Source organism: Canis lupus, chromosome 4 (genome assembly GCF_048164855.1).
Source record: "Canis lupus baileyi chromosome 4, mCanLup2.hap1, whole genome shotgun sequence".
NCBI classification, from domain to species: Eukaryota; Metazoa; Chordata; class Mammalia; order Carnivora; family Canidae; genus Canis; species Canis lupus.
This window is the reverse complement of record NC_132841.1, coordinates 6,591,760-6,610,440: the sequence shown is the minus strand read 5'-3', so window position 1 is coordinate 6,610,440 and position 18,681 is coordinate 6,591,760. Positions and strand designations below refer to the sequence as shown.

Below are 18,681 nucleotides of genomic sequence, written 5' to 3'. Positions count from 1 at the left end.
TTTTGATGGTGTGTTTTTTGTCTTCTGTTTTCACTTTTGTAGTTTTGCAGAAAGAGTGGGCTTAGAATAGAGGATAAGGTGTAGATAGAGGAAGCACACTTCAGGCAACAGATTGAATTGTGTCCCATTTGGTTCATTTGAGCTTCCAGGAAGTAGAGAGAACATATCAGACCAAAGAAATCCTTGCTGAGAAGTATTTATATGAATACAAAACATGGAATTGGTGTGCAAAAATCCACTAATGGAAACTACGCCTAATCATTACCTGTGCCGACAGGCGTGGAAGCAGTGCATTGTGGGGCCGTTCTGTTTTTCCCCGCCATCATGTCAGAGTGCGGGCCTCCCTCATGGGCTGGAGCCCTCTGGGTTTCAAACACCTGCCACTGCAAGGTGCCCGGGGCACCACAGAGCCAACCAGGGCACAAGGAGATGGCAGTCCTCTCATCTAAGACATACTCTACACAATAGCCCTTTCATTCATGCACACTCAAGGCAAGATCTAAAACTACCTATAAGCAGGAGGGAAGAGAGAGATTAGACAAGATTTCACTGAGGTTGGAGTAAAGACAGAAGCATCCTAAGGAAACAGTCTGAAGGGGAGGTGCTGGTCCTTGCCTCCCCCAGGTGGACTCTACCAACTCAAAGCTTTTGTGGCATGTCCCTTCACTCTTGCAGCAAGAAGCCAACACTGCTACTCATTCTCTCTTCTCTTTCTTTCATTACGGGCATCTTCTAAACATTTACACAGCAAGGATATAAGGATATTAAAAGGATGTGAGGAAACAAAATATTCAAAATATGGAAAACAGAACTGTATGTTCCTTTTGCTGTTGGAATAGACACTTCTATGAAGACAGAGGAAAAGTGGCTTTAAAAGCATGGGTCTAAATGACTTTTAGAAGAAAAGAAATTGTCTAAATATTTTAAGAGAAAAACCACTTACAGGATTATTTTATACATCCCTGTACGTGAAGACTTCCTATTTTATTAGCATTTGTATCTGCTTACAACAGACACCTTTTCAGACCCTGTAAACTATGCTCAGGCGTCATTATTGGTGTCAACCTCATCTACCACCGAACTGAGCTTCGAAATGTTGATTAACTTCTCCTTTAGAGAAGTCTCAAGGAGAAAGTAAATGAATCCATATTTTTGTGGTAGTTAGGAAAAAAACAAAAAATGGCAGCCTATTAAGGTTTTGTCTGAATATATATTATGTGTGTGTGTGTGTGTGTGTGTGTGTGTGTGTATGTATGTGAATGATATGGCCCACATATAAAACAAACATGTAATATATATAGAAATCATATTGGACATAAAGTGCATGCCTTGTTTTCTCTCCTTAGCATTTTCCCTATTATTGGAAGCTCATTTTATTGGCTGCATTATACTCTCTTTTTTTAATATTTTTTTACTTATTTATTCATGAAAGACAGAGAGAGAGGCAGACACATAGGCAGAGGGAGAAGCGGACTCCCCGTGGGGACTCTGATGCAAGACTTGATCCCAGGACTCTTGGGATCATGACCTGAGGCAAAGGCAGACGCTCAACCACTGAGCCACCCAGGTGCCCCTGCATTATACTCTTTTGTGTAAATACACCAAACTTTATTTTCCATTTTCCTGTTCCACTTCCCATTTGGTTGTTGCTAATTTTTCACTTATTCATAGTAAAACTTGGATGGACATCTTTTTTGATATATCTACATTTACATCAGATTATTTCCTGAGGAAATTCTTAGAAATGGAAATAGTGTGTAATAGGCCATAAACACTTGTATTTTTTCAGAATTTCATATATATTGCAAACTTTCAAGAAGGGCTTATCAGTTTTACTCCCATCAGCAGTATGTGAAATTTCCAAGGATCATGATCTTCAAATCGAAATGGGGATTGATCAAAAAATCCCCACAACAAAGTTTGACTACATCATTTCAAAAGGTTCCCATCAAACTGGAAAATTATTATGGGGTTGATGTGCTATGGCAAAGTCAGTCAAGCCTGGTTTTCTCAACAATGAGTGCTCTGGGCTGGTCACTCGGTGTCACATGGCCCCAGATGCCCCACTGAAGCACTGACAAGACCATCTTTGTCAAAGTGACAAGAAGCTAGTGTCAGAAGGTAGTTTTGGAATCCATGAGATAGAAATATTCTGACACCAGTAGGATAATTTTGGGGAAGAATCATGCATACATTTAATCCTTCAAACCTGACCAAGAGCTTTAGAGAATTCTTGGGACTTTTTCCCTTGCCCTACACTAGCCGGTCATTTTGGGGAAAGGCATGACTAATAGCTTCAATTAGGAGCAGGGTAGGTCAGACCTCTGGTTTCTCCTTGCTTTTGTCCAAAATTTGTGGGATCTCCTCTTTGAGCCCTATAGCAAAAGCAATCTTTGCCTTAAACAGGATTTTTGTTTGCTTTTGGGAAAAAGAAAAAAAAAAAAAAAAGAGGTGTGTTCCTCATATCCAGTTAAATTGTAGAACATCTCTCTCCTCTGGCCCTACCCCTCCTTCCTCCAACGAGTACTGCAATTTCCTATGAACACCCGTGCCTACACATGCCCAGTGTAGCTCAACTAATGTCTTGTGCAACACAAGGAAGAAGAGTGAGAATTCTCAAGGCTTATTTTTAGGAAGACACAATCGTTTCTCAGGAGCGTTTTGTATTTTTTTGGCCAACAGGGTCATCTGGTAACCCCTGACGTGCAGAATGTTTACTCTCACCCAGTGAGTTCCCAGAGAGTTATATGGGGACTTGGTCAGCTGTGCTGTGAGGTCATAGTCTCAGTATGTCCCACATGGAATGTTGCTGGTCATTGTCCCTGAGCAAGAAGCACCCCTTGGGAGCAGAGGGTAAGCACTTAATTGAAGGCTTTCAGTGAAGTGGTGGCTGAGGGTGAGTCTAGGGGGCAGCTGGCACCAGGCCTCCTGCCATCACACTCTTGCTGGCCTCCGCCAGGGTCCCAGCTTTCTCTGAAGACAGCCCGTGGTGGCAGGAAACAGCCAGAAGCCAGAGGCAGTGCCTGAGGGCTTCTGATGACAGTAGTTTAGCCAAGAACCAGACCCACAAATGTGGGCAAGTTGGTCTGTTCTTGGGACTAGGGAAGCAGAGTGCACCAGTATGCTAAGGTAGTCCCCTGTAGGGGCAAAGTAAGCCCCAACCAAGATTCAGGGAAACAAGTCTGGCAGGAAGGAAGCTTTAGTCACTGGAATGCCAGAAGGCTTTCCTTCTAGTCCACATCAGCAGAAGACACTTTGTAGGAGGTTCTGAGTGACCAGAAGGACAATGAGCCTGGAACCTGGACTCTGTGAGCCATACAGGGTAGAGGAAGGAGAAGATGAGGGTATCCTGTGGATGGGGAGGCATAAAGAAGCTTCTGGGTCTAGGAAGATGTGGAAGGTAAGAGGTATGTTAAGAATTTTCAGGCACCTGTGTGACACTGTGTAACCACCCCACACACCCCTACAAGAAAACACATTACACAGTCTCCATGGTCCTTGGAGGCTTCTGGTGGTTTTAGATTACACAGAAAAGCAAAGCCAGGCCTGGCATCATGAGGACCCAGCTATTTCCTAGATCCAGCCTACCTGGGGAATGAAGGACAATAGCCAGATTCTACGAGGAGGAAAGAACCCATGGGGATCAGGGTCACTGTGAAGAGTGGGGTACCCAGACAGGGTTTGTGCTGCCTAGAGCTCCAACAGATGGGCAAGACTTTCCTAACTCCTGAAGGGGCTGATTCCAGGGCTAGTTCAGGAAGCTGATCCTGACAGTACTTGCCCCCACAGACCTGCTGAATCTGCTTCTCTGGATTCAGCTTCTTGTCCACTTGTGCCACTGGCAAGTTCCTGCTTCTTTCTGCCTTAGTGATTTTCATTCATTCATTCATTCCTCCATCCATCCATCCATCCATCCATCCATCCATCATTCAGCAGTGCTTTTTGAGGCCCTGTTCAGGGGCAAAGTCTTTTTTTTTTCTTTTTAATAATAAATTTATTTTTTATTGGTGTTCAATTTGCCATCATACAGAATAACACCCAGTGCTCATCCCGTCAAGTGCCTCCCTCAGTGCCCGTTACCCATTCACCCCCACCCCCCGCCCTCCTCCCCTTCCATCACCCTTAGTTTGTTTCCCAGAGTTAGAAGTCTTCATGTTCTGTCTCCCTTTCTGATATTTCCTACCCCTTTCTTCCTCCCTTCTCTTCTATTCCCTTTCACTATTATTTATATTCCAGGGGCAAAGTCCTGAACTGACAGTGCTTACAGGCCAGCAAGAAGCTGAAGCAAGTACACAGGTAACTCTAGGGCAGGACAGAGGTGATCACTGCCTTCAGAGAAGTGCAAAGAGCTCCCTGACTCCAAAGGAGGCCTTGCTCCCAGAGATCAGGACTTCTGAAACCCTATCTGCCTAACTTGGAACCTCTTGTCCTCCGTGAACATGATCCTTGCCTGCTGATCCTGGCCTGTCCTGTGCTTAGGAACTAAAGTGTAGAGCAGGCACCTTCCCAAACCTATACATCTTTCTCATTTTCAAGCCAGTCTGATGGCCAATCCCCTTGATTCACCCTTGGAAACAAATACTAGCCAAGGGAGTCTGTTGCTGGCATTGACAAGGATCCGATGTAGGTCAGTATTCTAATTCCCACTCCACAGAGGAGAAAGAGCAGAGGAATCAGACTGGAGTCCAGCTGTGGTCGATGAATCATCCGGAACACAGCAAGCAGCTATTTCTGAACTAAATAGCATCAGATCTCTCTCCTCACCTTGAGTCCAGTGTCCTGGTCTCCAGAGCACTTCCTCTGGGATGAAGCCAGCGAGGGGCAGAAAGCCTTGAGCAGAATGGAGTTGACAAGCTTGGCTTTGTCACTGCTGTTCCCATGCAGGTACAAAGGGATAGTCTGGGAAGCAGTTGAAGCACACAATTCTAGAAAACTCCAGAATTCCAGGTTCTATGAACATGCCCCTTGCTTGCTTGCTTCCTTCCTCCCTCTTTTCCTCCCTCCCTTTGAAGCTTCAAGTCTCAAGCACTTGCTTTGTAAGCTGTGTATGGTGCTTAGCATCTGAAATGCAACAAACCAGAGCCCATCCCCATTAAAGAACCTAGTGGGAGAGTCTGGAAATAATGACTCTGTGTTCTGAGTGCTGCCTTTCTGCCAGGTGCGCTTCTGTTTAGGTTACATGTGTTACTTATTCTAGTCTTTGCAACAATGCTGGAGGGTACCCGATACTATTATCTCCATTGTAAGGATAAAATGTTGAGCAGAGAGAGATTAAACAACTTGCCCAGATGAAACCATTGATTAAGCCGCTCCCCCTTTGCCTACTGATCCACAGTGTTGGAAGGGATCTGTGGAAGCTAGCCTGTTCATTTCCCAAAGTGGAAGAGAATGATCATTTCTTGAGTAACTTCTGGGGACCAGACATCATGTAGTTTCTCTATATTGATTATCTGTGTTGGCATCTAGGTAGGTCTCTGAAGATCACAGGAATGGGAGCCCCAGCCTACCCCTGGTGTCCTACCTAGCCCTGCTGCTCTCTCAGGCAGCTGCCCTTTCTCAGCTCCCACCATTCCACCATGCCAAGGCCTGATCCTGCATAGGGCCACCCTGTGGTGTCTGCCACTGGACACAGGACAGGCTTCTGACTAGGATAGACAAAGGAAGTGAAGAGACATCCCATTTCCATCTCTGTGCCTGTCTTTTTGTTCATCATGATCCTGACTCTGGGCTCAGAATGGCCATTAGCTGTTGTCTGGTCACCATGGAGCAGTCATGGAGGTGCCTGGAGGGGTGTCTGCAAAAGCAATCTTGACATTTCTTTCTAGCAAAAGAGGAAGAATCCTAGTGGGACACTGATGAGCCTGAGCTTGTCCTGGTGATGCACAATGCTGAAGAAGGAACATGTGAAGATGGGAAAGGCCACCAAGACCAAGTGATCTAATGGTTCTTGTTTCCCTGAACTTACACATGGAGTTATTGAAAAAAAAGTTATCAATTATTCCTGCCAGATCAGGGGAATGAGCTGCCCAATGCATGGAGTTAATTTCCTCGATCATTAGATCTTCTGTTCTATTGGAAATACCAATGCATGCTCTACTTGAAAGCTTCTAATGCTACAGACTGATTTATTTGGGTAAAACTCCATTTCTGGTTCCTGGAACTACTTTAAGTGATTATTTTTAAACATTGGTAACCACAAAAATAATTTGTTATTCTTACTATTTAATACTGTGAAGGACTATCAAATAGTGTTAATATTTCAGAGTAAATTAATTGAAGTGGTCTGTTTTCTGACTGTTGAAAACCTTAGCTGAGTTTTAAATTTTTTATTATTTATTTTGAAGAAGTAAAGTTCTCCACATAACTTAAAAAGAATGTAATTTTTAATTGTATTCTTCAAACCACATGCATTATGCCCCACAAGTGGATCATACTAAAACCAACTTACTTGATTACAATCTGCATTTTTTTCTTTGCAATGAAAGAACAGAACAAGATAAATTGGAATGGAATGGAATGAATAGAATAGAATAGAATAGAATAGAAGAGTTCATGCATGATAAGGGTAGTATTTATTAAATATTCAAATCAGTTATATATGTGTTTATATATATACAAAATATTTTTGCCAATTTTTACATTGATATATAATCTACAAACAGTAAAATTCATCCTCGTTAGTGTGAAACTCTATGCATTTTAACAAAGATAAATTTATTTCTGACTACGTCAAAAAAGTGAGAAAACCACTTAAAGCAAGAGTCTACTTAACTAAATATTCATTGAAGGATACGATTCTTTTAAGATCTTTGGAAGCAGTGATAACTGTCTTATCTTGGAAGATAATTTCACACACTTCAAATTTTAAAGCCAAATGAGACCTGAGAGATTGGTCAGTCAATGATTTTCAAAACGTTCTTTTTACAGTGATAACTTTTTTATAAACTAAATCTAACATGGAACCCCAACATATAAAAGTAGAATTGACTTGCACAGAGACGATGAAAAACAGTTTGAAAACTACGAATGAGGTCTGTCTTGTGCCCAAGCTGGGAAACTGAGGCCAGAATAGGCTGACCCCTCAATGTTGGCCACTCTTTTTGGCAGAGCTGGAGCTCAAACTCAAGCTGTTGTTGGCTGTTATTCAGGGCTTTTTCATGTCTCTTGGACTCAAGAGAATTCTGAGTATTACTTAACTCCACCAAGGGGATTGGGTGGATACCTTTTTGGAATAGTGCAGTGTGTCTGTAGATACTCACATACATTACAGAAGAAAGGATAGGCCAATGATCACCATGGACAGCAGAAGTATGACTCAGTCCAAGAAGACCAGAACAGGTTGTTTGGGCAACATAAATTATTTAGGGAAGCTAGAGCCTGAATATAGAGCCAGGCCTGGGAGCCCAGTACCAGAAAGAAAAGTCGTAAGCCTCCAGAACTTGAGGAATCAGCCAAAGCCTTAGAGCTACCCACTTCTGATGATTCATCCCTGGGTTGTCTGCCTCTCTCTTCCTAAAGGGCCATGATGAGGCCCCCACCTGAAGTTGCAATTTAAATGTAGCCTCTTGGTCATACAAGAAACTGACTGATTTGTCTTCTTTCTTATCTGGGACTCCTCTTTCACTTCCTTACTCTTTGGTTTGTGAGTGGGAAGTGGGGGGCAGGCAGAGAGGCTGTTGTGGGCAGGTCAGGGAATATAACACTCATACTCATGGTATGTAAGTTCTGCATCATAGGCTTATTACTCTCTGTATGTATTCAGTGAACTTGCTTCAGTGTTTGGACCATAATGCTTTAAGAACACAAAACCCACCAACTCTTTAGAGCCTGCTATACCAAAATGCCACAAATTGCCATTAAATATCCTACCTCCCCAATGTCATCGATGAAAAGAGAAAAAGAAACGAAAGAGAGGGGTTAGTGACAAAGAACATTCTTCTATCACAGCAGATACCATGTCATGTACAGCTGAGAAATGCCGTATTTGATGAGCAAACCATTGTACCATACCTTTTAAGAAGATGACATTAATGAATATGACCTTGAAAAAGTCACCCCAGTTCCTCTTTTCAGATAAATTCCTAGACAAGTATCTACCAAATGACATCATTCAGTTACTAGCCCACCAACATTCTCCAAAAAGGAACAGGGTCAAGTGAACCGTCCTCTTGCCTACTACATATACAGGGTTGTTTCCATTGATATGTAGGGATCATCTCTCTCTCTTTCTTTAAGATTATTTATTTATTTATTTATTTACTTATTCATGAGAGACACCAAGACAGAGGCAGAGACATAAGCAGAGGGAAAGACAGTCTCCCCACAGGGAGCCTGTTATGGGACTTGATCCCGGGACTCTGGGATCATGACCTGAGCCAAAGACAGATGCTCAACTACTGAGCCACCCAGGTACCCTCATGTCTCTGTCTTTATTGAAAGAATTATTAGCAACGTTTTTTGTGTGTGTAATTTGAGATTTGAGTTTTTAAGTGAGGAACTTCTGTGATTTTCTAGGTATTCCTGAGTTAGATTAGGGTAGCCTCACTCTAACATAGTGTTTTAAATTATTGGAATTCTCAAAATACTGGTGTCTGATCATATTCCAGCACACAGTTAACATTCTAGAGTAATTTTCTTTATGTGAGTTTTTAACTATGCAGCCTCATCACACTCACTCCCAACAAAGGTGTACACTGAAAGTATCACTTCTCATATGGTTAAACAGCGGGAACTCCTGTTTTAAAAAGGACTATAGGGAATATTGGTGGGGGGGGGAAGGGGAGATTTTTTTGGCTGAAATAGTAAGTGTGAGCTGATTGAGTTGAGTGTAGAGGACAAGAAACAGGAACAGCTGGGTGGCTCAGTGCTTACGCATCTGCTTTTGGCTCAGGGTGTGATCCTGGGGTCCTAGGATAGAGTGCTGCATCAAGTTCCCCGCAGAGAGCCTGCTTCTCCATCTGCCTATGTCTCTGCCTCTCTCTGTGTGTCTCTCATAAATAAATAAATAAATAAAATCTTTAAAAAAAAAAGAAGAAAACAAAAAACAGCATTCAGTTCTTAAAATTAAGGAGAGGAAGTTGAGATAACAATAAGTACCTCCTCTTTGATAAGCAGAAGTTGACAGACACAAGGAGGTGATGTCCTCTCAGGTATCAGAACGTTCTGGGGTGTCCTGTAGGGGGAAATGGGTTGAGGTATAATTACTTAAAGAGTGAAGTCAATGACAGGAGTATTTAACAATATTTAATCATCTATTTAACTTACACATGACGTTGCAATAAATGGAAAGCAGGTATATTAAAAAAAAGACAAATATTTATTGGGCACTTTTGTTGTGAGTTTCCCAGTAGAATGTGGACAGGTAATTTGAAGTGCTGGGAGTGTTTGCTTTGGCAGCACATAGGCTAAAAATTGAAGTGCTGGGGAGACTCAGACTCTAGGAGGTACAAGAGCATGATGAAATCAATCAAAACCATGTTCAAGTGAAAGGAAATGGATTATGGATTATTTGACTGGTATCTCCCACCTGAACTGGAATAGGTAAGTGGGATGTTTGCATTTTGCATCTATAACATAAGAGAATTGCATGGCAGGCTTTTGTAAGTGTATTTAGTGAGTTCGGTTTTTTGATTCATTCAGGCTGGGATTTGAATCCCTGGTTGGCCAGTTACTCAGTCTATGACCTGGGACATTTTATATGACTCCTCTTAGCCTCAGGTTCCCCATCTATAAAACAAGGAACCAGGATCTCACAGACCTTTGTTAAGTGAATAATCAAATGACTTCTATAGAATAAATCAACATGGAACTTGATGCATACTAAGTACTCAGCAAATAGGTATTGTTCTCTGTGGTATCTGTTTTAGTTACTGTTTATATAATAAATGTTGATTGATGAACTTGGTGAAATATGGTGTATTACAAAGGTCCTCTTTATATAAGATGAAATTCTTTTCGCTAGGCTTTATTTTTTTTATTAAAAAAAATTTTTTTTTACAAAGAAGGGAATAGCTTCTTGATTTAAAGTGTCGTTTCTAGGGGTCTTGGGACAAGTTCCTTGAGAGAGGCAGATAAAGTAGAGGCTACCACTAGAGGGCTCTGAAGGGACCCTAACATCCTTCCCTTGGCTACAGTGATGAAGAGGAAGCAACTTTGAGAAGCCCTGGCCTTTCAGAAACCAGGGGCCATTCTGTTCATCGTGGATGTTCAAGAGGGCAAGTAATAACAAGCCAACTTGCCACTCCTGCCAGGCACCTAGGGGGATGCCGGTGGATGTCACCAGAACCTATTGCTCTACTGTCACTCTCTGCCTCTACCACTCCACTGATTACCCTTCTGGGGGTTGAGAATAGCATTGTACAATAGAAAATCAACTTTGAGACAGGAAACCAGGTAGAGTGGAAGTTTCTCAAACTGGGTAAGGATGTAACAAAAACAAAACCCATCTTGAATGACCACTGAATCTTCAGTTTCCCAGAGGAGGCTGGGACCCAAACTGATGTCTGGGCAGGTCTGAGTAATATGTCCATAAAGCCTTGTAGACTTCTGGGACTGCACAAGCCCTGTGCATCCTACCTGCAGGGTGGTGGCAGGGCACCTTTAACGAAGCATTATCATTGGGTAAACGCCCTGGGACTTGGTCATTTAAGGATCACTCCGGCCAGTGATGCAATAGGGATGTCATTGGTTTTCTAGCACGCATCATTGGCCAGTAGCTTGCCGTTGGGTCTGGGTGGGAGCACTGAGACTAGTGCCTACAGAGGAAGTGCCAGACTGGCGCTGAGGCTGTACCTGGGAGCTGGGCAGAAATGACATTTTCTCCACCTCCAGGGAGCTGGATCTTGCTGGACCAGGCAGTGGAGGCAGGAACAGAAATCTCAAGCCTTGGTTTTCTTGTTGCCACATTGCTGTATGGACTCTGCATCTCCTCCGCCCCCCTCCCCCCAAATCGTTGTCCACTGAAGCCAGACAAAATAATGTGCTCCCCAACTCTTTGAAAAAAGTGGAACGCAAGTCACGGGAAGCTTTGCTTTTCTTCTGACTTCTTCCTGTAAACCAGTTCAGGACTTGGTGCAGGAAGAGTCAGCTCTCAAACCGAAGCCAGACCTTGCTTTTTAACCCCCTGGGACACCGGGGCTAAGTTCTCCGCTGTCCCCTCCCCTGGGCTGGGGGTGTGGTGTCGGGCCGAGCTGACCGGGGCCGGGGGCCGGGGGCCGGGGGCCGGGGGCGGGCCAGGAGGGAGGAGGGCCCGGGGCTGCGGGGCGGCGGGGCTGCGGGGCTGGGCGGCCGGGGCGGGGGGCGGAGCAGGTGAGCCCGGGGGTGGGCGTGGGGAGCGCACTTTGTACGTGACGTTGGAGTTGGCAGCAGCCGCCGAGCAGGAGGCTGTGGGCGTGCGTGCGGAGTGGCTGCGCGGCCGGGAAGATGCGCTCGGAGGGGCGGCCGCAGTGAGCCGCGGCGACGGGAGCCGGGCCGGCAGCCCGGGGGCAGGGCCTGAGCGCCCGGCCGCTCGCGCTCTTCCGCGGCCGAGGCCGCCGGGACCGACCCGACAGGCGCGCCCGGCCGGCCCCAGGATGTAGGCGATCGCGGCGGCGCTCCTGCAGGCGGACGGCTCATCATGAAGAAGCACTCGGCCCGGGTGGCCCCGCTCAGCGCCTGCAACAGTCCGGTCCTTACCCTCACCAAAGTGGAAGGTAACGGCCCGGGGCGGCGGGGGCTGGCAAGAGGTCTCTGCGCCCGGCGGGGGGCCGCCACCCTGCAAGGGCTGCCCGGCCGTGGGTGCGCTCGCTCCCCAGGAACAGCCGCCCGCAGTGCAGCGCCCCATGCTGCCTCCGGGGGCTGGGGGTGGGGGGGACAGCTCCGTAGCTCCCGGGCCGGGCTGTCCCCGTGCTGTCGGGACACAGGGCTGGCCCCTTCCTGCGCGGCCCCTAGCGCATCTGGCAGCAACAGTGGCAGCGGTGGCCTGGGCTCCTGCCCATCCTGTCCTGAGGCACCTGCCAGCTGGGGCCCGAGGAGGGGTCTTGCAGACACTCCCCAGTGCTCTCCAGCACCCCCACCACACATGCACAGTCGTGCACACACACACACACAAACCACTTGAATCCCCTGGGTTTGAAGCAACCCCTCCAATTGCACCCCCACCCCCCAGGCAGACCAGAGGTATTGCTCCTCTGGTGGGGGCAGGAGATACTGCCGGAGGCCGGGTCCTCTCTCCTGCCCCTCAAGCCTAGCAGCCCACCAGCAATGTGACTGCCCAGCAACCTGGGAATGGGCCGGCGAGCAGGTGAGCGAGAAGCCACCAACAGCCTGTAAACAGGTCCTTTCTGGGACTCAGGGGAAAGACACAGACACTCAGACACAGCTGTCATTCTGTGGTAGTAAAGGAGACCTTCCTTTCTGAAGGGGGTGCAGGGGGTTTGCAGAGACAGAGCACTCTTAGTCCTGAACTGCTTCTAACAGGAGGTGGAATGACCAGTCTCTGTAGAGCTGGCCAGTTTGGCCAAGCCAGGGCTGGGAAGGGGCCACCAGCCAGTGGGGAGAGGAAGGCAGACCCCCTCCATTCCAGACCCTCTTACCCTGAACTTACAGAGCCCAGGGCAACCAGTGTGTAAGGGAAAGCCCGGCTTCTGCCGTGCTCTGGGACTACAGCCTACAGCCCAGACCTGTATCCCCTTGCAAGCGCCTATTTTTACAGTGAGACAGAACCAATAAGAACAAGATAGAAGCTAGCAGGACAGTTGTGTGCTCCACATGCAACCCATCCACTGAGGTCTGCCAGGAGCCATACTGGTACCATTACCCCATCCTGCACATGAGGACTGTGACACCCGGAAAGCTTGGATTGACTTGTCCAAGACCTATCACTAATAGGTGGTGAAACGGGGATCCTAGGCTCTCTGATCCCAAACCCATGCCTTTCAGAACATTATTCTGCACTACTTACTCTTTTCATCATTTTCTGTGTATAGAAGGTTGATATTTTCCCCCTTCATGTAGCTGTCTCTTCCCCTCCCCCATCCCAATCTCAGGAGAGACTTGGTATCTGTCACTTACACCTGAATTTAGTGCATGTGCCAACTTTCCTAAGGGGCTTGGCACTTCCAAGTCTTCTCAAGGATAGCATCCAGATGTCCATCTGGACATCTAAGGGGGAGAAGGGGTAGATATGTATTTCCCTTAGGGGAGGTGGCATTGTCTACTCACTCTTGGGGACTTTGTGGGAAGTCACCCCACCTCCACCTTCTAAGTAAGGCAAGTCAGGCTGCTCTCCACCAGCAGTGCCACTCCTGGTCATCCCCAGCCCATTGTGCAGGATGGGTCTGAGCTGCACTTGGAGTTAGGCTGGACACAGATGGTGAGGTCACCCAGGCTGGGTGCCGTGACCCCCAGAGGTGCTGCAGGAGGCAGTGAGTGACATTCCAGATCCAGGTTCACTTCAGGGAATAAAAATGGAGATACCTTCCCCGGTTCCCTTAGGGCTGCTGTCAGGTGAGCTTTGAGATTCCTGTCCACGCTGACAAGGTTAGCAAGCCATGGACTGGGTTTTCTTAACCAACAGGTGCACGCACATGTGTGTGGTTAGTGGACAGAGAATCAGACAGATCGGGGATCAAGATTGTGCTCTTCTTCCTGTACAATTGGACTTGTGTAAACCATAAATGCTGAGCCTCCATCACGTAGTTTGAGCCCTGGTAAAACAAAAGTAACAACCTACCTCAGCTGACTTTTGGGAATGCACTGAGGTAGGAGAGGTGATAATACCCAGCACCTCTCTGGCACACAGTAAATGCTTAATAAATTAAGCAGTCCTCCTGTCACAGATTGTCTTGCGCCTTCGACAAATACCTTCTTGCTGTTCTCAAGGAGTACATGTGTGGGGATGGTATCTAGAAGCATCTACATAGTCTCAGTGAAACTAGAAGGCCCCCAGTTCCTGTTTTGTATGGGATCCCTAAGTGTATGTCAGCAGAGGTCTTCAGTTCAGGGCCTGATAAAACCTGCCCTTGGTATGCCTGGGCACATGTGTAGCACTTTTTTCTCTGCCTGTTTTTTTTTTCTTTCCTTGATGTTTTTGTTCAGTTTGGATTTTGGTCTATTTTCTGAAACATTTGCATCTCGTGTGCTTGCTGTGGAAGTGCTGAATCATTTTGTTTTGCCTTGGATGCACAGGGCAAGGTGGTCCCCACACTGTAGCTGTTTCTGTGTGGATGGCAGACAGGCTACAGTGACAGAACACAGCCAACAAGGAAGATTTATTAGGTTTTGGAGTGCGTCTTCTATGGGGAGGCAAGAAGGCACCAGCATGCAATACGTATAAAACCAAAATAGAAAATGCAGTACTTAGTTGAACTTCAACACAGAAAAATGGACAAGATGACTTCATTTACTCAACAAATACCTCATCCAACCTTACTCCATCCTACTTCATGTCCCTTGTCTATTTAGCAAGGCCCTAGAATTACAAAGATGGACATTAGCTTCGTTCCCTTAAGGAAGTTTTAGTCTATAAAATAAGAGACATTCAGACAGATGTATTTTCTCGTATAAGACAGTAAGTTCCGGTTCAAAGGTAAGAGTAGAGTGTCACAGGGATACTGATAATTGAGTAATGTGAGGAGGCCCTCCTGAGAAGGAGGCCTTCTTGAGGTGAAGACTTTCCTGAGCAGGAGGACTATCTGAGAAGGAGGCCTCCTTGAAGAGAAAGACTTTCCTAAAGAGGAGGCCTGTCTGAGGAGGAGGCCTTTTTGAGGAGAAGACCTTGTGAGCAGGAGGAGGCCTGTCTGAGGAGGCCTTCTTAAGTAGAAGAATTTCCTGAGCAGGAGGTCTGTCTGAGGAGGAAGCCTATCTGAGGAGGGGGCATTCTCCAGGAGAAGACTTTCCTGAAGAGGAGGAGGCCTCTTTGAGAAGGAAGCTTTCTGAGGTAGAAGTGTTGTAATTGAAGTGAGAAAACTTGTTAGGCACAGAAGGGCGGGAAGGCTGTTTCAGGCAGAAGGAATGGTGTATGCACAGGCTTGGCCAGGAAGCATGAGGAGAGAGCAGCTGGGCCCCAGTTAGGGCTTGAGTCTTGAAAAGTGGTTTCCAGCCAGGTTGATGGCATCTGTCCCATCTTACAGTATATCTTGTTCTCATATCTTTTTCCTCTCCTTCCCATCGGACTCAGACACTGAATATCGATCAGTAACACATCTCTAGTTGAGGGATCATCTATGTTCACCACCAGCTAATCCACGTTCAATGCAGTCACATTCAGTAGGAATCAGTAGTTGAACACAGTACAATACATTTCCCCAAGAGGCAGGCAGCAGGTAGTAAGATGGGAAGAATGAGGGCTTTGCAATGAGATAGACCAGGTTTAGTGCCCGCCTCTCATGCTGAGCCACGTAACTTTGGCAACTTTGGCGAGTGATTGAAGCTCAGCGGGAATGTGTTCTCGCATATGGAAATGAGCATGACAAGATAGTCCCTCTACCTATGAGAATAATCTTTTCTGCTGATGAGCCTACCATGTTGCAGGCACTTTGTTTGGGGAGATTGCTACCCTATTGCTATTTCTCCCAAAGGAAGGATAAGCACCCCAATTTACGGACAAGGAAGCTGAGTGTCGGAGAGATCATTCATGCAAGGTCAGCAAGTGGCTTCGTATCCGTATCTACCTGGCTCTGAAATGTTGCAACACCATTGTACAACTGCATTCCATTTGAGGAGCAATGAGAAGTACATCTGCTTCTGGCACTTTGCAAGTGCTGAGGAAGTTTGCTCACTGAAGCTCCCCCACTTCAATATGATGTAGAAGTCTGGATCGCCCAGGGGCTCACTGTTTTGTGGGCTCATCCCCATGGCTCCCTGCTGTTGATATTCTTAGGACCTCTGCTCCTGGGCCAGTTGGCCTCTCTCAGCCACCTCCGGTAGAGGTGTGACTGCTTTGTTTCTATTAATGGGGTAGGGCTGTCATCCTGGGATGCTCCATTATTGTGTAAGTGGAGACGAGGCCTGTTAGTCCAATCGGAGAGGAATCTTGAAAAATATGCTGCCAGAGTGTTCCTGTACCCAAAAATGTTTCCCAGGTTGGATTGTCCTAGACCTGAAACCTCAATAGCAAAAGTCACTTACATGTTGAACAAATATGTTACCTACTCAGATATTACTGAGGATGAACCAGATATTATTGAAGATGCCCGGGGGAGTAAATAATAATCTTTGACTCAACAGAGCTTCCAAAAGGTGAGAAATGTCACAAATGCATACAAATAACAATTACATGTTGGAATCTTTTTTTTTTTTTTAATTCCGTGAAAGGGTTGTAAAATAAATGGTGTGTTTCAGCAGAGGGCGAGCTCACTTCTGGCTGGGACACAGATGGCCACTATGTAGCTCCCTTGCCACCATTCCCCTCTGTTTTGCCAAAAAGACATCATCAAACGACCATCTTTCCTACTAAGCCTGGATGTGGCCTCAGCATCCTCCTTACCACCAAGATCCTGGTGATGGCTATATGTTCTTTGGAATGGGACTTCCACATGATCAGGGTGGTGTGCTAGAGGTTTTCCTGTGCCCTCAATGTCGTGGGCGGGAACTATGCATGCCTGGCAGAGGCAGCCCATGGACACAGGTGCAGAGCCGGAAAGGGCAACCTGCCAGCCGTCTGCTGGGGCCTGAACTCCCATTATCTGCAGAAGTTGGGGGATGAGGGAAGGGGCCAGGGTTCGCAGGCCTCCTAAATGCTGGGCTTGGGAGAGTAGACTGAAGCAGGCCATAGAAGTGGGGAGAGACTCCATCAAAGTCTGGGAAAATTGGACAGTCTTCTCTAGCTGCCGTGTTCCAAATGGGTCATAAAGTCTCTTTCAACTGTCACAATAAATATTCTTTTAATAAAGGATGTTTAGGATAGAATCAAAAAGACCAAAGTGTCTCCCAGATAGAGTTGCAGTTGGAGCCTGGAAAGGGAGCCAACAAAGACAAGTTCTAAAGGTTAAGCTCAGGGAACAGAGTTGCCATTAACAGCAACTGTAACCACAAGGGTGGGAGGGGAAGCACATCGGTGAGGGAGACACTGGAAGTCAGACTTAGATAGGCTGAGCCAGAGCCTTGGGCAGTGGCTTCAGGTGCCCCTGTGGAGCAGGCCAAGAGGTGGAGGAAGAGGTGGTTAAGGCCAAGTGACTGATGCCATGAGAGATGGCTCTGTGGAAGCCAACGGGCAGCCGCAGCTTCCTGACAGCCGCAGGTGACCCGGAAAACAGGGCAGGCAGGAAAGAAGTCTGATAGGCAGAACCAGAGGACCCACATCATATGGCAGCATAGAAACCACGGGAAGAAAGCCAAGAAAGAGGGGAGTGGGATGTGGTGTCAAATCCAGCCAAGGAGAGCGGTTTTGCAGAAACCATTTTTTTTTTAAGATTTTATTTATCCATTCATGAGAGACACAGAGAGAGAGAGAGGCAGAGACATAGACAGAGGGAGAAGTAGGCTCCCTGCAGGGAACCCAATGTAGGACTCGATCCTAGGGCCCTGGGATCATGACCTGAACCAAAGGCAGACACTCAACCACCAAGCCACCCAGGTGCTCCTGCAGAAACCATTTTAAGTGGGTGCTGGTCTGCAAGCCAAAGGGCAAAGGGTGAGTGCTGGGTGAGGGAGAGGAGCAGCAGTTGTGGATAGCTGGTTAAAGTGTTTGGAAGTGAGAGCACCTCTACGGCTTCAGAGTTTTGAGAAAGCAGGCATTGCAGCAAACCAGAGGAAGCAGATTCCAGCCCAGGTGTGAGGCTGCCCTGAGAGAAGGGTGGTTGACTCAGCAGTGTGCTAGGAAGGGGAGAGGGTAAGGGGCATCGGAGGGGTAGGGGGGATGCCTAAGACTAGAGAAGGGGGTGGTTGGCTTTGAAAAGGAGAGTAAGAAAATGATGGATGAAGACTCAGAGAAATGTGGACATGGTGGGGGAGGGAAGTCAGGGACCTGACGGCTTTGATCTTTGTAACGTAGGAAGTGGAACCATCTGCCCAAAATCCTGGATGAGGACTGAAGGCCTGCAGAGGTGGGAACAGGTTCAGGAAAGCTTCATTGGAAGAGCCAAGAAGAAATGTAATTCTTAAAAGCTTTTTTGGCGAGGGATGCGTTTTCACTGGTTAAGACACTGTGTGACTTGGGAGAAGATGTGCGGGGGAAGAACGCTGGGCGAGGGTCAGGAGCCTGACCTTTCCTTTCCTGTTCCCCCACTTGCTAATTAATATACCAGACATGTCGCCTCACCTCTTGGAGCCCTGCCTTCTCTTCTCCGAAAAGATAGGAGATTAGAATAGATCTTCCATCGGCTCTTTCACAGGAAATACTCTGAGTCTATTAAGCAGCTTACTCATTAACAGAGATGGGTTTATCTGATTAAAACCCTTCACTGGCTATCCTCAGAGTGCAGAGCTCTGAGAAAAAGAAACCCGGGACAAATAAGAAATTTGGCCTGTATGTGTATTTCCCCGTGCCCAGTGCATGTGTGCATGTATGTGCGTGCGCGAGCACATCCATGCAGATGCACATACTTTCAGAGGTGACTTTGCATTTGAACATGGGGAGGCAAACCCAGCTATGTGAGTACAACTTGCCGTGATTCTTCAGCAGCAGGCATCTGATGGCACCCAGAGAGGACTCCCAAGTGATAGGGTGGTGCAAAAAAAAAAAAAAAAAAAAAAAAAAAAAGG

The 18,681-nt window shown here is 46.7% G+C and overlaps 1 protein-coding gene across 5 annotated transcripts in view; it reads left to right on the top strand.

Annotated features, from left to right (window-relative positions):
* The window catches only part of SLC35F3 (solute carrier family 35 member F3), a 457,576-nt gene that overhangs the window by 256,602 nt on the left and 182,293 nt on the right, over positions 1 to 18,681 (top strand). The window contains exon 1 of one of the 5 annotated variants that reach the window (XM_072823039.1): positions 11,434 to 11,690. The exons of 3 other annotated variants lie outside the window; for them this stretch is intronic. Coding sequence is in view for 1 of the 2 variants with exons in the window: in XM_072823038.1 (XP_072679139.1) it covers positions 11,615 to 11,690 (76 nt within the window). In the remaining variant the exon portion in view is untranslated. Of the gene's footprint in view, positions 1 to 11,433; positions 11,691 to 18,681 lie in introns of those variants that run through there. One more of the 5 variants, XM_072823038.1, reaches the window with a different exon arrangement.